General features: G+C 40.3%; 3 protein-coding genes across 4 annotated transcripts in view; 1 reads left to right on the top strand and 2 right to left on the bottom strand.

Annotated features, from left to right (window-relative positions):
- adck1 (aarF domain containing kinase 1) overlaps positions 1–5,167 on the bottom strand; it is a 73,972-nt gene extending 68,805 nt beyond the window's left edge. For both annotated transcript variants that reach the window (XM_071471160.1, XM_071471161.1), the window contains exons 1-2: positions 4,902–5,167; positions 366–505 (exon numbers count right to left, since the gene is read on the bottom strand). In XM_071471160.1, the coding sequence (XP_071327261.1) occupies positions 366–497 (132 nt within the window). In that variant the 5' untranslated portion in view covers positions 498–505; positions 4,902–5,167. The remainder of the gene's footprint in view (positions 1–365; positions 506–4,901) is intronic.
- A 2,495-nt stretch (positions 5,168–7,662) lies between these two features.
- Positions 7,663–9,508, bottom strand: slirp (SRA stem-loop interacting RNA binding protein). The gene is made up of 4 exons (XM_071471163.1): positions 9,416–9,508; positions 8,870–8,928; positions 8,464–8,571; positions 7,663–8,097 (listed from the first exon to the last, which is right to left on the bottom strand). Exons 1-4 carry the CDS (start codon positions 9,480–9,482, stop codon positions 8,035–8,037), a joined length of 297 nt encoding a protein of 98 aa, XP_071327264.1. The 5' UTR covers positions 9,483–9,508; the 3' UTR covers positions 7,663–8,034.
- A 174-nt stretch (positions 9,509–9,682) lies between these two features.
- On the top strand, positions 9,683–16,977 carry alkbh1 (alkB homolog 1, histone H2A dioxygenase). The gene is made up of 6 exons (XM_071471162.1): positions 9,683–9,842; positions 10,736–10,844; positions 11,470–11,632; positions 12,212–12,302; positions 13,279–13,472; positions 13,700–16,977. The coding sequence occupies exons 1-6, from the start codon at positions 9,705–9,707 to the stop codon at positions 14,139–14,141; spliced, it is 1,137 nt and encodes a 378-aa protein (XP_071327263.1). The 5' UTR covers positions 9,683–9,704; the 3' UTR covers positions 14,142–16,977.
- Positions 16,978–17,697: the final 720 nt, after the last annotated feature.

Here is a 17,697-nt window from a genome sequence, read left to right as displayed (position 1 = left end):
ATGTTCAGTCACCTATCTGAAGCAAATTTCAAGTCTAAGCTTCATATACAGTACAGTATGCTTTTGGAAGTTGGTGTGCATTTATTCATAATATATAGAACTTTTAATGATCGAAAGAAAACAACATCCAAAAATATCAGGTTACTGTTGAAATTCTCCAGTTCTACTGATATACATCAATAGCTGCTAACTGACTGATCTTGCTTTGTGGTGCAGGCCTCTGGGAATTAAAACTGAAGTCAAAACAAAACATAAAAGCATCAAGACAAAAGAATAAAAACATCCAAATTGTGGAGTGCATCAATCACAAGTCAATCACAGTCACCAAATCAAGACTCTCAGGACAGAGGTGTGAAGAAACTCACAGTGGCTGCAGCTCGTCCGAAGCGGATGATGCTCAGGTCATTTAGGTCCAGCCGTCTGTTGTACAGATAGAACCCAGAGGAGGCAAACAGTGCTGTGCCCAGAGAGGAGATTTTGAGGAGCCGGCCAGCCATTGGAGGCACTGTTGGAAGAATGAACAAGCATAATACGTTCTCTCAGACTGCAAGTTTAGAAAGTTTATGAAAAAAGTGTCATGCAGAGAAACGTGAAAGCAAGGAAGAAAGCATAGCAGCATCCACAATATCCTTGCAGGCCAGAGAAGCAGCTACAGCAGCAGTCGACGTCTCATCTCACTGCACTGCAGGACTGAGCGGTTCAGGACCATCAGACTGTCTAACATCTCAGCCAAAGGCAGTGGCTCATGTCATGGACTAAAATCTTAATACATTAGTGAGCTGTTGGACAATTTGAATTTCCCCAGGGGATCAATAAAGTATTTTATCTATCTTTAATCTCTGTATCTATCTCTCTTTGGAGCAGTAGCAGCAGGACAGCTGCTAGTGTTCTCATGACTAGCTCCCTTGCCAGCAGCAGCAGAGCAACTAGCACACTCGACACTGCTACACTCATGTTTTGGCCTTACTTTCAGACATTTGTGGTCGACGTCTGTCCATCTTTGGGGATACACTGGATTCTTTCCTCTAAAGATACAGGTGGAACCAAACCATGCCAGGAAAATACCCACCACAGTATTACAGAAGGACCACTACCCCTCTCTTTAGGGGTCAAGCATTCAGACCTCCACTGTTCTCTCGGTGTGGGACACATTACTCCAAAAGCTAAAAGAAAGCTAATTTTCTCCGATTAATATTCAATGTTAAACCAAATCCAAAGCACAGTGGATAGTGACTGAACTCTGGCTTTACATTGGTGCACGTCTTCCAGCAACAGCGTGCCAAAGTTTTTGGCCCTTCTTGTTTCTTGCATTGGCATGCATTCTTTATGGCGCACAGGTACTGCATTTTACTGAGTGTCTAACATTCAGCTGCTAGTTACAGACTAAATACAGAAAATAGACAGAAATACATTAATCTAGGGATCGACTGATATGTTTTTTTAAGGGCCGATACCAATACTGATTATTAGTAATCAAGAAGATGAATAACCACATACTTGAAACTGATATGCCAACACTACTGCTAGATGAGGATACTCACCGTGGTGTCCAGGTGTTTCTATTATTTTGTCCACCCCATTTATATCCATGAAGACAGGCTAAATAACAGAAATACCTCTGTGTATAATGCAATACAGCTTCACACATTACATCTGCAAAAAGTTGTAAACAGTTGAATCAACAACTGTCTAAAAAGATGCGAGTGCATCGATAGACGGACCCCAGGATCGATCTAAAAGTACCATGAACCAGCCGATGGCCCGATTACAAAGTTATGAAGGTTTAATGTAGCTGCTGTGCTGCTGAAAGCACCTAGTTACATTAGCTTAGCAGTTAGTGATGGTTTCTCTCTTTTCCTCCCTCTCTCTTTCTCCTGCTCTCCCTCTCTTGCAAATCCACTCGCTATCCGGAGCTGCTCTGGTCTGTTTCTGTCTGTGTACACAGTAGCCCGCAGTGTTGATAGGCTATTACTTGGGATGTGTAACCAACCAGATGGTGCTGTGGACAGGACACTGCTCCAGACCAGACCAACCACAGAGTAGTGGCAGCTGCATCAGAGCCAAAGTAGCACGTAGCGACACTGATAATTGAAAAAAATGTTGAAAATGTGCCTGGCCTAATTACCCCTACTTTAATCATTTGTACAAAACACACTCATAAACACACTACGCGTCGGGTTGGTGTGTGTGCATTCGAATAAAAATCTAGTAAAGGCCATAGTCTATATATAAAAATGGATGCAGTGAAGCCACAGAAGAGCCTTAAATCTGCATTCTATCTAATGACTCCACTGGTAGTAAAAAGAAGTCAGATTGTATTAAAGTCTATGGAAAAATGGCTCTACTTCTCACTTGATTTATTATCTCAGTAAACATTTTCCTAATGAGTTTATGGTCTCAGTCTCTAGTTTGCAGTCTTCTTCAACACACCACTATGTTCATCTTTTAAATTATGGTCCCATTTAGAGGAAAATAGACCATAAAGCAGTGTATGCATTAAAGCAGGGTTGCCATGTGACAGACTGCACCACACACAACGACCTGCCTGCCAGTCAGGATAAAGCACAGAGCAGGTCAGATCCACCCCTCACTCCTCCTCAGTTCCACCTTCTCGTCCAAATATGGTTTCAAAAAACCAGGATGGCGACGGCCAAATTACAAACTCGAGGTTTTAAAACAGCAGTTCACAGAACAACGGGTGACATCACAGTGGGTTGCCTCTTGGTAAAGGCACAGCATCATTTCCAAGATTGGTAACAATGACTATTTATCTATATTTGTATTTATCATTTTTTTCCCCTTGTTGGGGCAGATACTTCAATTACACACACAGACCCTCAGGCATGTGCACACATACACCTCAGGTGGTGCTCAAAGAACCTGCCCTTTTGGTTTTGGACTAAATAATCGCCCTTTTTGCAAGACTTAAAAAAAAAATTATTTCTTTATCTAATTTCATATTTTAATTTTTAAATTTGGCCCTTGGCATCAATTCTCAACTCATAGCATGTTGTGCAGCCACCACAGTTTACGTATGCAAACTGAGAGCCCTGCGGAGCAGCACCCACAACTCATTAACCTGGCAACAAGAGTGTTTGCTCTAATCCTCTGCATTGTTTGACAGTGTTGAAAAGTTAAATTACTATTAAAACATCTCAATACAGCCAGCCTGACTCGGGTAATAGCTCTCCTCTAAGTTTAACAACAAGGCTAGGTCCAAACCAATTGGCACCCTCTGGAGTTTAAAAATGAAGCCAACACAGAAGTGCTAAAAACTATAGTTCTTTCTGAAGGCCATTCAAAGTGAATCCATCCCCACAGACTCTTCACAGCAGAAATAAACATGTTTTCAGCCTGGTACAAAAAGTTTTTACATAACTCACCTGATTACATGTTGTTAAGGGATAAAGTTATGTATAATTGAGGGTGTGTCACTTTGTTTGACAGGTAAGGGAGTGTATGCTCACCACAAGTCTCCGCTCCACACACGCTCCACCTCATTTAGGGTTAGCTGTATGGTCGGGTACTTGAAGTTGGGCTACTGACAGTTACCGTTAGGTGAGGCTTAAAGTTGTAATGCATCAAGCATATAGCTTTTGCCAAATAAACATCATATCCTACTGTTGGCATAGTTGGCAGAGATTAACCCTTAATTATCATGCAAAAATTATTTTGCTCATTTACCAGTTGCAGCACAATGCTTCCTTTATCTCAGTACACAGAACACACTTTGCTTAAAAGTTGCAACTGGACATAGGCCTACATTGTAGTTTGGAGGGTAGATTGTTCGTTTATTATTTTATTTACTTAGAGAACAGCTTTTTTTTCAATTTTGTGTTAAGATTTGTTGATATTGAATTACTATTTTATAGACCACAAGCTAATAAACAATACTTGTGAAACACCCTAAAGAATTCACAATAGTGCAGTTTTCTTTGTCATCGCCAGCTCTTGTGGTAAATGTAGCAATACTTAATGCTAAAGAGCACTGTCTGTGGAAATAGATAATTATGTTGAAATCTGTTGAGGATCAAACCCCTGCATAAGTTTATGGGTACTGAAAAGAATAAATATGTAAGCAACTTTATTTATGAATGGTATGTAACGTTATTTTTCCCATAAATAATTATGAGTGATGCTTTTTTTTTTTTTTTTTTTTTTTTTTTTTAAAGCACTTGCCCCCAAAATGTCTGTACACGGCCCTGCTGGCCCTGCTGGCCCTGCTGTATTGAGCGAACACATGACAGGACAAGTCTCAACTCCTGCACACAAGTTTCTTCAAACAGAGCTGCTGCTCAGCAGAGCCACCCTACTGCCAGCGTCAGGGGTCGGTGCAGACAGACAGGCAGGCAGGCAGGCAGGCAGGCAGGCAGACAGGCAGGCAGGCAGGCAGACAGACAGGCAGGCAGGCAGGCAGGCAGACAGGCAGGCAGGCAGACAGGCAGGCAGGCAGGCAGGCAGGCAGGCAGGCAGACAGGCAGACAGACAGGCAGACAGACAGGCAGACAGACAGGCAGGCAGGCAGACAGACAGGCAGACAGACAGACAGGCAGACAGACAGGCAGACAGACAGGCAGGCAGGCTACAGGTGACATAATTAGAAGCATTTCAAATTAATTAAACCGTGTTGCAGCAAAACCGACTACGGAAAGCAGGGAAGGACATGGATTTAAGTGCTGCTTGATGGTTTGGGTTTAGGTTGGAGTTTCAGTCTCATGTTAAAGGTAAAACGTGTGTTACGCAACGACTTACTGAAAACTTGACATTTAAACAGACACGACACCACACGAAACACTGTCACATGCATCCACACTGAACCGAAAAATACAACGTGAGGCTCCCTCACGCTGGACAAAGCCACCTGGCCGCAGCCGCCCTCCCCGCGCAGCTAGCCGCCTTACCAGTGCTTCTGTCGGGTGCCTTTCACTTGCCGGTTTCGTTTTGACCTCTTCGCGAGTTTTCGATGTGAGAGCGAAGAATTCTGGTCAGCGTAGTAAAACGGGAGATGAAGGCTCCTACATTAACCTATACCGGACTCACACAGTAGGTCCTCTAATACATAAAGAGAGAACCTTTATGGTGCCCATACATAAGCTCGAATACATGGGCTGATGCAGTAAGACTGTACCCGGACTGTCGCCGTTTATGAGCGATCAAAACTACAACACTGGCGACAGCGATGACGTTTTTCAACGTCTTCTTCTAATGAGTTTCCGGCAGGCTGTACAATGAAAAGTGTGCTGCTGCCCTCCGCAGACCAGGGTTTGCTATTTATCTTATATTTTTGAATGAGAAATTTGAAGACTGCTCTACCAATATGTTGAAAATTCGTTTCAGATGAAAAAATAGATTTGAAAGAGAAAGGTGATAGACCCAGATCTGGCAACTCCCCGAATTTTGATAGATTGTAGATTGAAGATTGTAGCTGACTCCTCCCACCCTGGACACAAACTCTTTGTGACACTCCCCTCTGGCAGGAGGCTGCAGTCCTTCAGGACCAAAACCTCTCGCCACAAAAATAGCTTCTTCCCATCTGCTATTAGCCTCATCAACAAGGCTAGAGAGCCCCACTGTTGCTGATCAATTGCACCAATCACCAGAAAAAATTCCTTGTATGTGAAAACATACTTGGCAATAAAACTGATTCTGATTCTGATTCTGATTCTGATTCTGATTCTGATTTCCTTTCTTTTTTGAATTTGTCACATGAGAATACAATATGTTGGGCTGTCTCCAAATTTCTACTCTGACATAGACCATCTGGGTGTTTGCCTTTGACTTTCAAATAGCTGGCTTAACCGCAGTGTCCCATTCTCAGCCCAATTAAAACAACATCATCCTTTCTTCCAGAATTGATCAACATCCTCTTTCTTTTAACAGATGGCTGCAGAGAGGGAGATAAGGCCTATGCCTTTGCTCTTCTTCCCAGTCTTTTTGCCACTGAAGCTCAAATTTTTCCTTGCACATGCTGAAGCATTCACATTTCCCAGCAGCACCATCAGACCTTTATTATTCCTTACCCAAGATTCTTTAGACAATTGATAAACTGATAACATAAGAACTTTCATTCCCCTCAATGCCCCAGTGCCCACAGAATCCACAGAAAGTTCCCTTGACAGCCCAAATTCTCAATCCTGAATAATCAGCACAAAATCTTCTGGAGCAGGTCAGGCCGGGCCCTTGATGTCCCATTCCTCAGAGTCAACAAGGCAGCTGCAGAATCTGAGCAGATGATACTTTTAGGGGGGTTTAACTTGCTCTATCCACCACATAGCCCATAAAATTGCCAGTGGCTCAGTTGGTAAAACAGATTATTAGATGTGCAGATGTTCTGCTGAAACTGCAGATTAACCACATACATCCTAAACCCAGTTTTCCCGGAGGATGGATCCTTAGAACCATCAGTAAAAATCTGCATATACTCTTTCTGACATGTCTGTACTCATGACTACTGGGAAGATTTGTATTACATATCTGATCAAGCAAAGATAAATGTACCTCAGGTTCAGGGAGAAACTGGAAAGGAAAAGGAGGCCAGACAGACCCAATCACATTACCTTGCTCAAGTCCAGTGTTTACTGCAAGCTGTTTTATGAGAAGGAACTGAGCTATATTTAAAAGCATCTTAACCTAACAATGAAGCCCTGGTTTGTTTCTCGTAATTGTTAAAGGAGATTCCCCCAGTCCCATAAGTAAGGCTGGAACGAGTGTCATTCTAAAAGTTTTACACCAGATCCTTAGGGGCTTTGCCTGAACCCCATCCAGTTTGCTAAGAAGCTGAGTAGCTGACCCAAACACAACACAACTATAGTCTAATGTAATGATTTATCATGGTTTTGTAAATCATAAGCAAGGTGGATGGAGTTTTTTACTTGCATCCATCAAGAGATGACAGAAGGCTGAATTACATTTTCTTTCATGGTTCAAGATTGCTTCAAGAAAAAAAATAAAAATAGTCAAGAATTTAAAACCACAAAAAAATTATGAATAAATCACAATTAAAAAAAAATCTGTATCCTGCTTCCTTTCCCAGATTTAAAAGGAAGCGTCATGATGTCAAGGGAAGATGTGAGAAGCACAAGTCAAACATGAAAAATGGAAAATTAAATTTACAATTCTATTTTTCATTTTTATATGGAAAATTGGACTGATAGAAAATTGGAAAACTAGAAAATTGAATTTAAAATTAAATTGTTCTATTTTTCATGTTTTATAAGGAAAACTGAACTGTTAAATGTTGCACGAACTACAGACACTTTTATATTAAATATTACTCTTTTCACCAAAATCTTGACATTAAAGGCAAACTGAAAAAAACACCTCTATTGAACAATGATATTCATTTTCAAGGACACATGATTTTTACTAAAGTCAGTAATAGCCAGATAAGTTTCTTGAAAATTCCCATTATCATCCACACCAGTGGAGAACAACAGACAACTGAAACTGCTAAAACTGAAAAGATGACCTTGAGTATATGTTTATTGCTCCTTGGTCACCAAAGGTTTAACCTCTTCAAGCCAACTACACTCCATTGTTTGGCAGTCTCCATTGGCAGTGGTGGAGAAGCACTCAGATGCTTTACTCCAGTAAAAGTAGTTAAACCACAAGATGAAATACTACATTACAAATACTAACATTTATCAAACAAAAAAAACACACTGAAATTAAACAATTTTTATTGCCGTACAACTGGAAAATAGGGATTGATCGTGTTCAGTTTGCATATCTGCTATATCATGATGACAGTGTGTGACAGAATGGTTACAGAAAGTACAGCACTATCACTGATAATAAATAAAGTCGTTAATAATGGACAGTCAATCAAAACAGTGACAATAATGCTCAGCCCCAAAATCACTGTGTACAAAAAAATGAACGAATGAGTCTGTTCATACAGACTTTAGAATGGAAATATATACACCAACCCTGGTGTACTTTCTTCATGGCTGAACAGTATTGCAAAAAAATGGAATATCAGAAAATAACAAAACATCTTTGTCTGTCTCAATGATGCAGTAATACCAGAGGGCTTTAGTCATGAACACTGTCTTTTTTCTGCCCTACAAACAGGGGCCTGTTCCTCTGAACCTGGAGCTGAGAACAAAACACAGGAGGAAAAATTAGGATAAGGTACATACAGAATATCAGTATTTTCAGACTCTGCCTGTACTATTGAAACTTAATTATGTTTAGTGTAATTTCTAAAAACATACTTTTCATCCCTATATTTTATTCATGTTTCTTATCTTTTATGATTGTACTGTTCTTTTTTTATATTATGTACCTATTTTCAAATAAGCATAAACTGATTTAAGCAGGTATTTCACCGTCATCAATTTCAAATGAAATGGTTTAGAAGGTAAATTCATTTATTTATTTATAATCTTTTTTGAACTGTTAAAAAACTGTCATAAAATGACTAGAACTGAGACCATGCTGGGTGACGATGATTATTTTTACCTTAGCTCCCTCTAGCATGTGTGGGTCCTTCTGAAGTGCATTGTTCAGGCCTTCCTCTGTTGTGAATCCAACCCAGCAGAAGCCTCTGTGGAAGCCTGTTTCTTTATCCTGGTACGACACACAGCACACAGTCAAACACACAAACACAGGAAACTCTGTGTGATTAAACTAAAGCAGGGAAAACAGTAGCAGTGTGTGCATGTGTGTGTGTGTGTGTATACATGTACACCAATGAATTATACAGAAAACTATACAGAGTGAACAATAAATACATGGGATAGTAAGAGGATGTGTGTAACTGTGAAGAAAAGTGTATTAGGTATATTATAGACAGACCCAATAAACAGTTAATAGTGCAGAATGTGCAGTAGAGTTAGTCAGTCATTCTGATACTGTGACAACTTACAAACGGTAGGAGACACTTCTTCACTGTGCCAAACTGTCCAAAGTACTCCCTCATCTCCTCTGAAAAATAAACGCAGGCATTTCAAGTTTTCAAACACTAACTCTGAGTTTCACGTCAAGGAGACTGAAGACCTGAACTAGGAGGAGTGCTGCAGCATCAGTGGCGCTTATCCACTCCGTTTACAGTTTATTAGGTACAGCTAGCTACGGTTCCTGCATCGGAATAGAACAGCCAGCTACAAAGCCTACATTCGTTTCAGAATGTAGACTGCCCCTTCCAACAGGACCATAGGCTTGAACCAGCATCTCTCTGACACTGTTTAACTGAACATTGTGAACATCTGTGATTGGAGAAAACTCTGCGAAATGCTCACAAGAAAAAACAAGTTTTGAATCACGCATGACTTTCCTCACATAATGAGGTGACTGTGACTGAAGGATGTACACAGTGTGCTATACAACGATGTATAGGGTACAGTGAGTGCCCACAGATACATATCCACTGCCACTACATATGAACGACATTTGAAGCATTGACTGGACTTACTGCCGGCTACAGTCCATGGTATTTTAGACACGAACACCTCGAAGACTTTCTTAGAGGGCGCCGCCATGTTTCCTCGCTGTATGTCACTCTGACCTATGACGTAAATCACGTGATGAAAACTGGTACCGATTATGTGACAGAACAATATGTTGAAAAGTAACCCAATGCCTAATCTAGATTGTCTTTTTATGTTCTTCAGATTATGTCCACGTATATCGTTTACATTATTGAAAACTTTAAGATCATTTAATTTGAAATGCTCTGCGGTGAAAGGGTAGCTAGTTACGTCATGGCCAAGATGGCAGCCTCCATGGTAGGGAGCGGAGAAGATGCATTCAGAAAAATATTTAAGTTTTACAAGAGAAGAAACCCTCCGCCAGATCTCAGTGATGTCCTTGACTTCTCCAAAGCTGTACCGAGTGACACGGTGAGAGAAATGTCAAACCACGAAGAAAACACAGCAGTTCATGAGAATCACGTGTTGAGCCTGAGTCTGACAGATTGTTATTTAACTTGCACATTAAGGTTTGTGGATTTGAACCAAAAAAATGAGGACTTACGGAACCTGGAACCACCAGAAATTATACATTAGATACAAAATTGGTCTTTGCAGTAGAGGAAGAAGTAGTCACACCCTTTAATACCTCAATATAAAAGTACTTTTAGAAGTAAATGCATGATAAGTTGGCTGGTGTACTTCCGTACATACAGGCGTATAAACAGAAAAAATGCATTCTAAACCTTTGTTTGAAAGGCTTTATCCGTAAAGCATGTATGGCTGTAGGACTATCAGAACCACAGGGTGTAGATTATTAATGAATGTAACACACAGTATGATAGTTCAGGTCACACTAACTTGGTGGATGTGTTTTCTTGATCCTACGGGACAGGGCAGATGATAGGGAAAGAAGCCTTTAGTTCATAAGGAGTCAGGACAAGACAACAGGAATGTTAAGCAGGTTCCACTAAACTGAAGTTAACTGTGTGTTTATTTTACCCACGTGGTATGAATATCAGTGGAAAACAATATGGGGTACAAAAACTCAAAAACCATCAGAGGAATCAATCACCACTCTGCAGTCTTTTAGATTCCTTAAATGACACATTTGTGCCAGAATGATTGTACTGGGTTGCATTAGATTTATTGTTTTAGTCTTTATTTTTTTCTCCATATTGGTTGGCAGGTCTACAAAAATATTTAATAAAGAGGATTGACTGGGAGGAAAAGCTGTGGCTATTTTAATGTTTACATCAGCCACTCCAGCAGACCTAATGACTGATGTTACTTTGTGTGTCTTTCTGTGTCTATGTGATTGATAGGTAGTCCTAGCAGAATTGGACCCTGCAGCAGTGAGTGATGTGGAGGCTGCCAGGGTTGGATTAAAGCCTGTCAGAGACTGGAGAGCCTTCGGCTTGCAGGGCTACCCAGGTAAACACAGGACAGATGGAGAGGCAGACCAAAGTCAAAATCAGATACCAAGGGTTGGACACACTCTGAGTTCAAAACTAAGTTCAGTATTTACTTGGAGAGAAAATGTACAGAGCAAAATAAAGGTGGACACCAAATGAAAGGAAAACACAACATAGTGTATCAGTGAGATGTTATTTCTCTAGGATCTTCCAGATAAGCTTCATTGCTCCTTGTCATAGATTCTCCAACTGTGTGTGTACTGGAGGGACGACGGCGTTCCTCTAAAACACATTCCCTCATTTGGTGTTTTGATAATGTTGTTGGAGAGCACATGTCACCGCAAAATTCGGGTGTTCATCTGGGTTTAGAGGATTTTCATACTCATCAAACCTTTAAGTGAACCCTTGAGTCCTGTGTGGAAACATCTCCAATTTGTTTCTCCCTTTACCCTCAGGGTTTTCTTTTCATTTGTTGCCCAACTCTACATGAGAGCATTCAGTATGGTATACTCAGAGACATCAGTTTTTTCCCCTACCACTGCACTTCAGCGAGATCACATGTATAACCATGGTTTTAATGTTGTCAAACATTTTTCATCTTCTCTGTCTATGACCTGGTACTGTAATGTTGTTTGTTGGTTCAGGGTTCATCTTCATCTCCAACCCATTCCTGTTGGGCTGCCAACCCTTCTGGGTCAGACAGTGTCTGAAGACCTACCCTCAGAAGCCCAACATCTGCAACCTGGACATGCACATGTCTCCCTCTGACACCGAGGACATCTGGGGCAAGAGCATTCATGCCCTCAGGTGAGACTAGCTGTACTCCTTCCCTCTGACGTTTCTGACTTGGGTCAGTTAGCTGTTGTTGTATTATTCCTTAAAGCATGTAGATTAAAGCTGAATGAAACCATCATTTGTCAGTGTTGCTTCAGCTGAATGACTAGTTTCCCTTTGATTCCAGTTTTTGTTTTTAAGTCTTCAGGTTATCACAGACACATAGGGATTGGCGTATGTGTCAGCCAGTACATTAATAAACAATAAGTAAATGTCAGTACAGAAATGTTGGAAATATGTTTGAGGTAATTTAGAAACAGTGTCGTCATAACATAGTTTGTCCATGTAGAGAGGACTAACAAGTTTAAAACTTAAGACAAACTTTATTTATTCGTTCATTTCATTTTTCATTTATTTCTTTAAGTTGACATTGTTTAACTTAAGTTTTAATAACAACAATAAAACTTTTGTACATTTTTCCAGCTCTATAACCTCACTGCTACTACTTTTGCTTGGTTTGGTGAAGGCTTGGTCTGCTTAGTGACAGTGCACTGGTCCTGGTTTCCAGCAGCCTGCCTCTTTTAAGTGTGCTTTGTTTGATTCCCTTCACAGTTGTCCTCCCTCTGGAAAGAGAGAACCACAGACTCTACTGGAAAAGCTGCGCTGGGTCACTCTGGGATATCATTATAACTGGGATACGAAGGTAAGCAACACACCATGTATTGTTACGCACATTTATAAACCTACATGGACATCAGGGGAGTAGCTGCACCAACAAAGTGAGGATTTATTCCAGAAACAACAAGTTTCAGGGGGTAGGGTTTAAAATAAAAAAAGGCAACCATAAATCACACCATGTCTGGTTAAAGGTCCCATTTTGTAGAAAGTGACATGCCGTGTCTTTTTTCATTATAAAGCAGGGCTAGGTGCTGTATAAATACTGTAAAAATATTGAGAAACAGGACATGTAAAACCACATTATGTTCTTTTGTACTTTAAATATAATATATCTTCAAAACTTCAAATAAAATGCTGAAAAGAATAAAATATGGGACCTTTATGGTCAGGCCAGGGTCAGGCTTTTTTGCATCTTGTACTCATTTTCTGTCTTTATCTTACTGTCTGTTATAAAGGCTTCAAATATCCAAAAACTACTTAAAAACCAGTAGGGATTTCAGTTTTGACCACTGGCCTTCAGAAGAAACAGAGATTTTTTTAAAGTTAAAAGATAAAGAAAAACTAGACAAAGTTGTGTAATTTCAGAGAAAAAACACAGACTCTTAAAAGTCAGCTCTGTCCTGTGCAGTGGCGCTGTCCACTGTAAAATATCTCTTTTTATTCTTAATACACACGTTTTATATATATATAAATATAAATATATATACTTTTTATATATATATAAACATTGTCTAAACATTGTCGACAACTACCATGTGTAAAGGGCCATCAGGAGCATTTCGACATACAAATTGTGTTTTTTGTGGACCTTTTTTTTGGTGCATTTAGAGTTTGTGAGGTGGTTTGCCAAAACTCTTGTTGTTTTAAGAACTTCTGGTTTTCAAAAATGTGTTGAAAGAAAAATGCGTTTTTCAACATTTCACAGCCCATTACAACACATCTCCCCATACTGCTTTTCTTGTGTAATGGTCCAAATGTTTCCTTTATGGTTCCATCAACAGATGTACTCTGCCAACCATTACACTCCTTTCCCAGCTGATCTCCACTTGCTGTCCTCCCAAATAGCAGCCGCCTGTGGGTTCCCAGGATTCAAAGCAGAGGCTGGAATCCTCAACTACTACCGACCTAATTCTTCTCTAGGAATCCATGTGGACGAATCAGAACTAGATCACAGCCGGCCGCTGCTGTCATTCAGGTGAGAGGGGATAGTAATCCTAAAGTAAACAGGTTGTAGAATGTCAGTGCAGTCATTTTGTTTATATATATATATATACGCTTTTTTTTTTTTTTTCATATATTTTGTGTTTATATTTTCTGTATTTGTTTTATTGCACCAGTTATTCAGGCTGTTGTGGTAATTGCCTGTTTAACTACAGAAAAATATTCCAACCCCTTCACTGTATATCTTGTTGTCTTTTTTAGTTTTGGCCAGTCAGCCGTCTTCCTCCTGGGAGGCACAGTCAGACAGGACCCCCCCACTGCTATGTACATGCATAGTGGGGATGTGATGGTGATGTCAGGACAGAGCCGCCTCCTTTACCATGCTGTCCCCTGCATCATTCCGCCGCCGCAGGAACATACCACTTTAGACATGGCAGGCTGCAGCCTGGCCTCATCCCTGCAGGACAGCACTGTGATGGAGCAGGTGTCAAAGCAAGACTGGACAGTGTGCTCCAGGTACATCCAGAGCTCCAGAGTCAACATGACTGTCAGACAGGTGCTGGGGCCTGGGCAGAGCCTCCCAGAAACACCCGCTTGTCATGAACGGACTGATGAAGACCAGACGGTCGGGTGCCATGACAGAGAGAGCGGGAAGAGGAAGAGGAGTAGTGGCTGTGACTCTGTTGATACCATAGAGACATGAAACAGACCACCTGCTGTAACACTCGCCAAGAGATATAACACTGCAGGGGACATTTGCCTCTGATACCAGAGTCATCCTTTGCAGTGATGTTATACTACTTGTCACCTTGATTTAACTTTAGTCAGATGTGCTTTAATATGTAGGCCTGGTCCATAGTTAAGCTGTCTGCAACAGTAACAGCACAGATGGATCAGCTGTTGTTCGACCTGAGAAGCCATGTTGTTACTTTTAATGGTTTGGAGTTGCTCATATTATGCACTGGCCACATAAAAAAGATGGACACACAGTTACCACCACCAGCACAGCTGTATTTGTTTTTTAGGTCTGTCTGTTAACCCCATAAAAAGGTTTGACAAATGTCATGTTCATGGATAATATATTCTGACTGTGCACAGTCTACTAATACTGATCTAAGATCATAATAACAGACAGCATTGTTACGCACTGTAACATGTTATAAGAAAAGTTATTTTTCCTTTTTTTACATAACCTATTCCAGTCCGACCCCTACACCCTCCCCCCACCCACACTCACTCCATGTCATTCCAAACCAATGACCCTTAATGATGACAATATTAATAATAATGATAATAATAATAACAACAACAATAATAATGATAATAACTTTATTTGTATAGCACCTTTAAAAACAGGGTTTACAAAGTGCTTTGACAGACAGTTAAAAGGCAATGGTAATCAAAAGCAACAAATAACAACATGTAAAGAAGGACAGAGCAAAACCATACCCACACACAAACACACAAAAGACGCAAGCACGCAAACAGTACAGGATGCTACAGAGATAATAAAAAGATAAAAATAATAAAAAGAAATCATCACATAAAAGCAAGTCTATAGAAATGAGTTTTTAGAAGTGATTTAAAAGAGGTTACTGATTCTGCTAGCCTCCAAAGTTGAGGGGCCCTGATGGCAAAAGTATGGTCAACTTCAGATTTAAGCCTGGGCTTTGTAATGCTTTAAAAGTGATCAGTAAAATCTTAAAATCAATTCTAAAAGGGACAGAGAGCCAATGAAGGGAAGCGAGGATTGGGGTGATGTGGTGTCATCTGTTAAAACAAGTAAGAGACCTGGCTGCTGTATTCTGAACTAGTTGAAGGCAGTAGAGTGACTTTTTGTTGATGCCAGAGAGGAGGGAGATACAGTTATCGAGTTTTGAGAAAATTAATGTAGTTAATAGCCAACTTTTTGGACTGCCTGAACTGGACCGAACTGAAGCTGGACAGCAGTGATTCCTTCTCCTGCAGTTCGTTGGTTCATCTTTTTGTTTGCTCTTTTCCGTAATACGCCGTTGTCCAGTTGCTTGGTAGCCATGGTTGTTTTGGTTAACTTAGTCATCGAAATTCCTTGGCAATCTAGGGGATCTAGCAGTCCGATAACTAAAAGCCTTCATCCAGTTAAAAGACGCAGTTTAAAACACCAAAGTGCTAAAAAGTGTAAAATAAACATAAAACTGGTTAAAAGTCAGATTTTTGACAGCGTTTCTGGCAGGTAGTAGCAATGCTGGTATTTATAACTTGTTTAAGTGGGAGTGAATTATAAAGCCCTCCAACACTGAGGCCCAATCCCAGTGTTGCTCTAAGGCCTAAACCCTGAACCCTCACGAACATGACTGACCTCACCTGATGAGTGATGAGTGCGAGGGGCTGCAAGGGCTCAAAGTGGTATAAAGAGGAATGAGACAGCACTTTGTGTCGTATCACCTTGCTACCATGACAAGACCAAAACGTGTACAATTGTGGGTTTGGTACTTGATGTTACATTTTTTATTCCCCCTCTCGCTCTCTGTTTGTAAAGATGGGTGAGTCTTGTTGATTGTACATGAATTATCATAAAATTCATTGATGACTTCATGCAAACTCTGCTTATTAGCAGATGGTTAATACAGTTACAGTTATTCAGATCCTTTACTGGGGTAGAAGTACCAATATATTGCTAGGTTAAATGAGCTACATAGAATCTTTACCTGCAAAGTAAGTTGTAACTATAGCTGTCCGGCTGTCGCTTGGTGCTTTTATCCCTGATGCTATTCCCAGTGAAAGTGTCTCAAAACCAGCTTCCTGCCAATGTCACGGGAGCTCAGTAAGAAAGTCTCAGAGTTCAAGTGAGGACAAGCTACAGGGACAGAGCCACAAACGTCTGTGAAGAGGATGGATCTCAGTGCAACGTTTGACTACATTATAGGGGGATGTGGTTGACACTGTCCAGACAGTGGTAGATCACACTACCACACAACACTGCAACTCTGCCTCCACGTCCACGTCCACATCACACCTCCGCCTCCATCCACTGTCCCTGCTTAGCTCATGTCTGCCACCCACCCTCAGCCAGTGCAAAGAGGATATGGTGGGTGCATCCTCCCAAATGTCGTGCAGGCAGGTCACCTGTACAGCCAGGCAGGTGTTAACAGCCAGGGACAGGTAAGATACTAAGAATAGGTTAGAGATAAATGCATAAGAATTTCACCAATACCTGTATAAAAAAAGATACTTATTAATGATTGAATCTTTAGGCCATTTTAATCTAAGCCCACTTTGTTATCCCAAGTGTTACTGAATGTATTGAGTTATGCAACAGTACTGCCAGTTAATCATCATTCAAAAGTAATAATTTATGCTTACCCAATGTAGTGGCTAAATATGTACCAGTTTAGTCATATCTATTGGTAATATAGTCTCCTCATTCACACTAACATACTTTTATATTATTGTATTAATTATATGTTCCTGTGTTGCTCATTTTGATTTTTGTCGGTCAGTACTAAATCTTAAATCCAGTGTTGTGTTTGAAAGTAATGTTCTGTGTTGGTTTACAGTAGAGATAGTGTGTTTACACATAGGAAAGATTATATTTTGAGTGTGTGCTGTGTGCAGCTGGCGTTTGCGCTCTTTCAGTTCAAAACTCCAGTAGAAAAATGATACATTTTATAGCTATTTAATTTGAACTATATTTAACAAGACTATCTGCGTCAGAGTTTCCAGTGTCAGGCAAAGCTCAATACTTGTTAGAGTTAGAATGAATTGCAGGTTAATTAGATCAGCAAAGCAGCAAAATCAACAAGATTTTCTTTTAGTGATGTGACTAGATATGAAACAGGTTTCACACTCTGATACTGACATTCTGACAGCAGTCCTTTAACAGAAAGTTGATCTGTTATTCAGTGATAACATCCACCACTGATGTTTGGAATAGTTAGGGATTGTTTGTACTGTAGGTTTGAGTTCCCGAACCAGTTTTAAGAAACAGAAGTCAAAAACCTACAGTTCACAGTGGATTTAACTATATCAATAGCTCATTTTTATGAGAGGTAAAGATTTTTTTTAAATGCTGCACAAATGCATTAATAAGGTTCTTGTCAAGAGTTCTCTACTGTGGTCTGATCTTCATATCACATACTCCCAATTTCTGTGATCCTCTGCAGAAACCTCCACACACAGCTGTATTATAGTTATTTACCTGTGTGTCACAGACTCTCCATATGTGTGTTTACTCCTGAAGTGCCTTCACAGCTCATTCAGGGTGTCTCTATAACTTAAAG

Source organism: Trachinotus anak, unplaced genomic scaffold (assembly GCF_046630095.1).
Source record: "Trachinotus anak isolate AG129_WGS33_773 ecotype Australia unplaced genomic scaffold, CSIRO_AGI_Tana_v1 ptg000033l, whole genome shotgun sequence".
Taxonomy (NCBI): domain Eukaryota; kingdom Metazoa; phylum Chordata; class Actinopteri; order Carangiformes; family Carangidae; genus Trachinotus; species Trachinotus anak.
The sequence above is the reverse complement of the archived record's forward strand: the minus strand, read 5'-3'. Positions and strand labels throughout refer to the sequence as shown.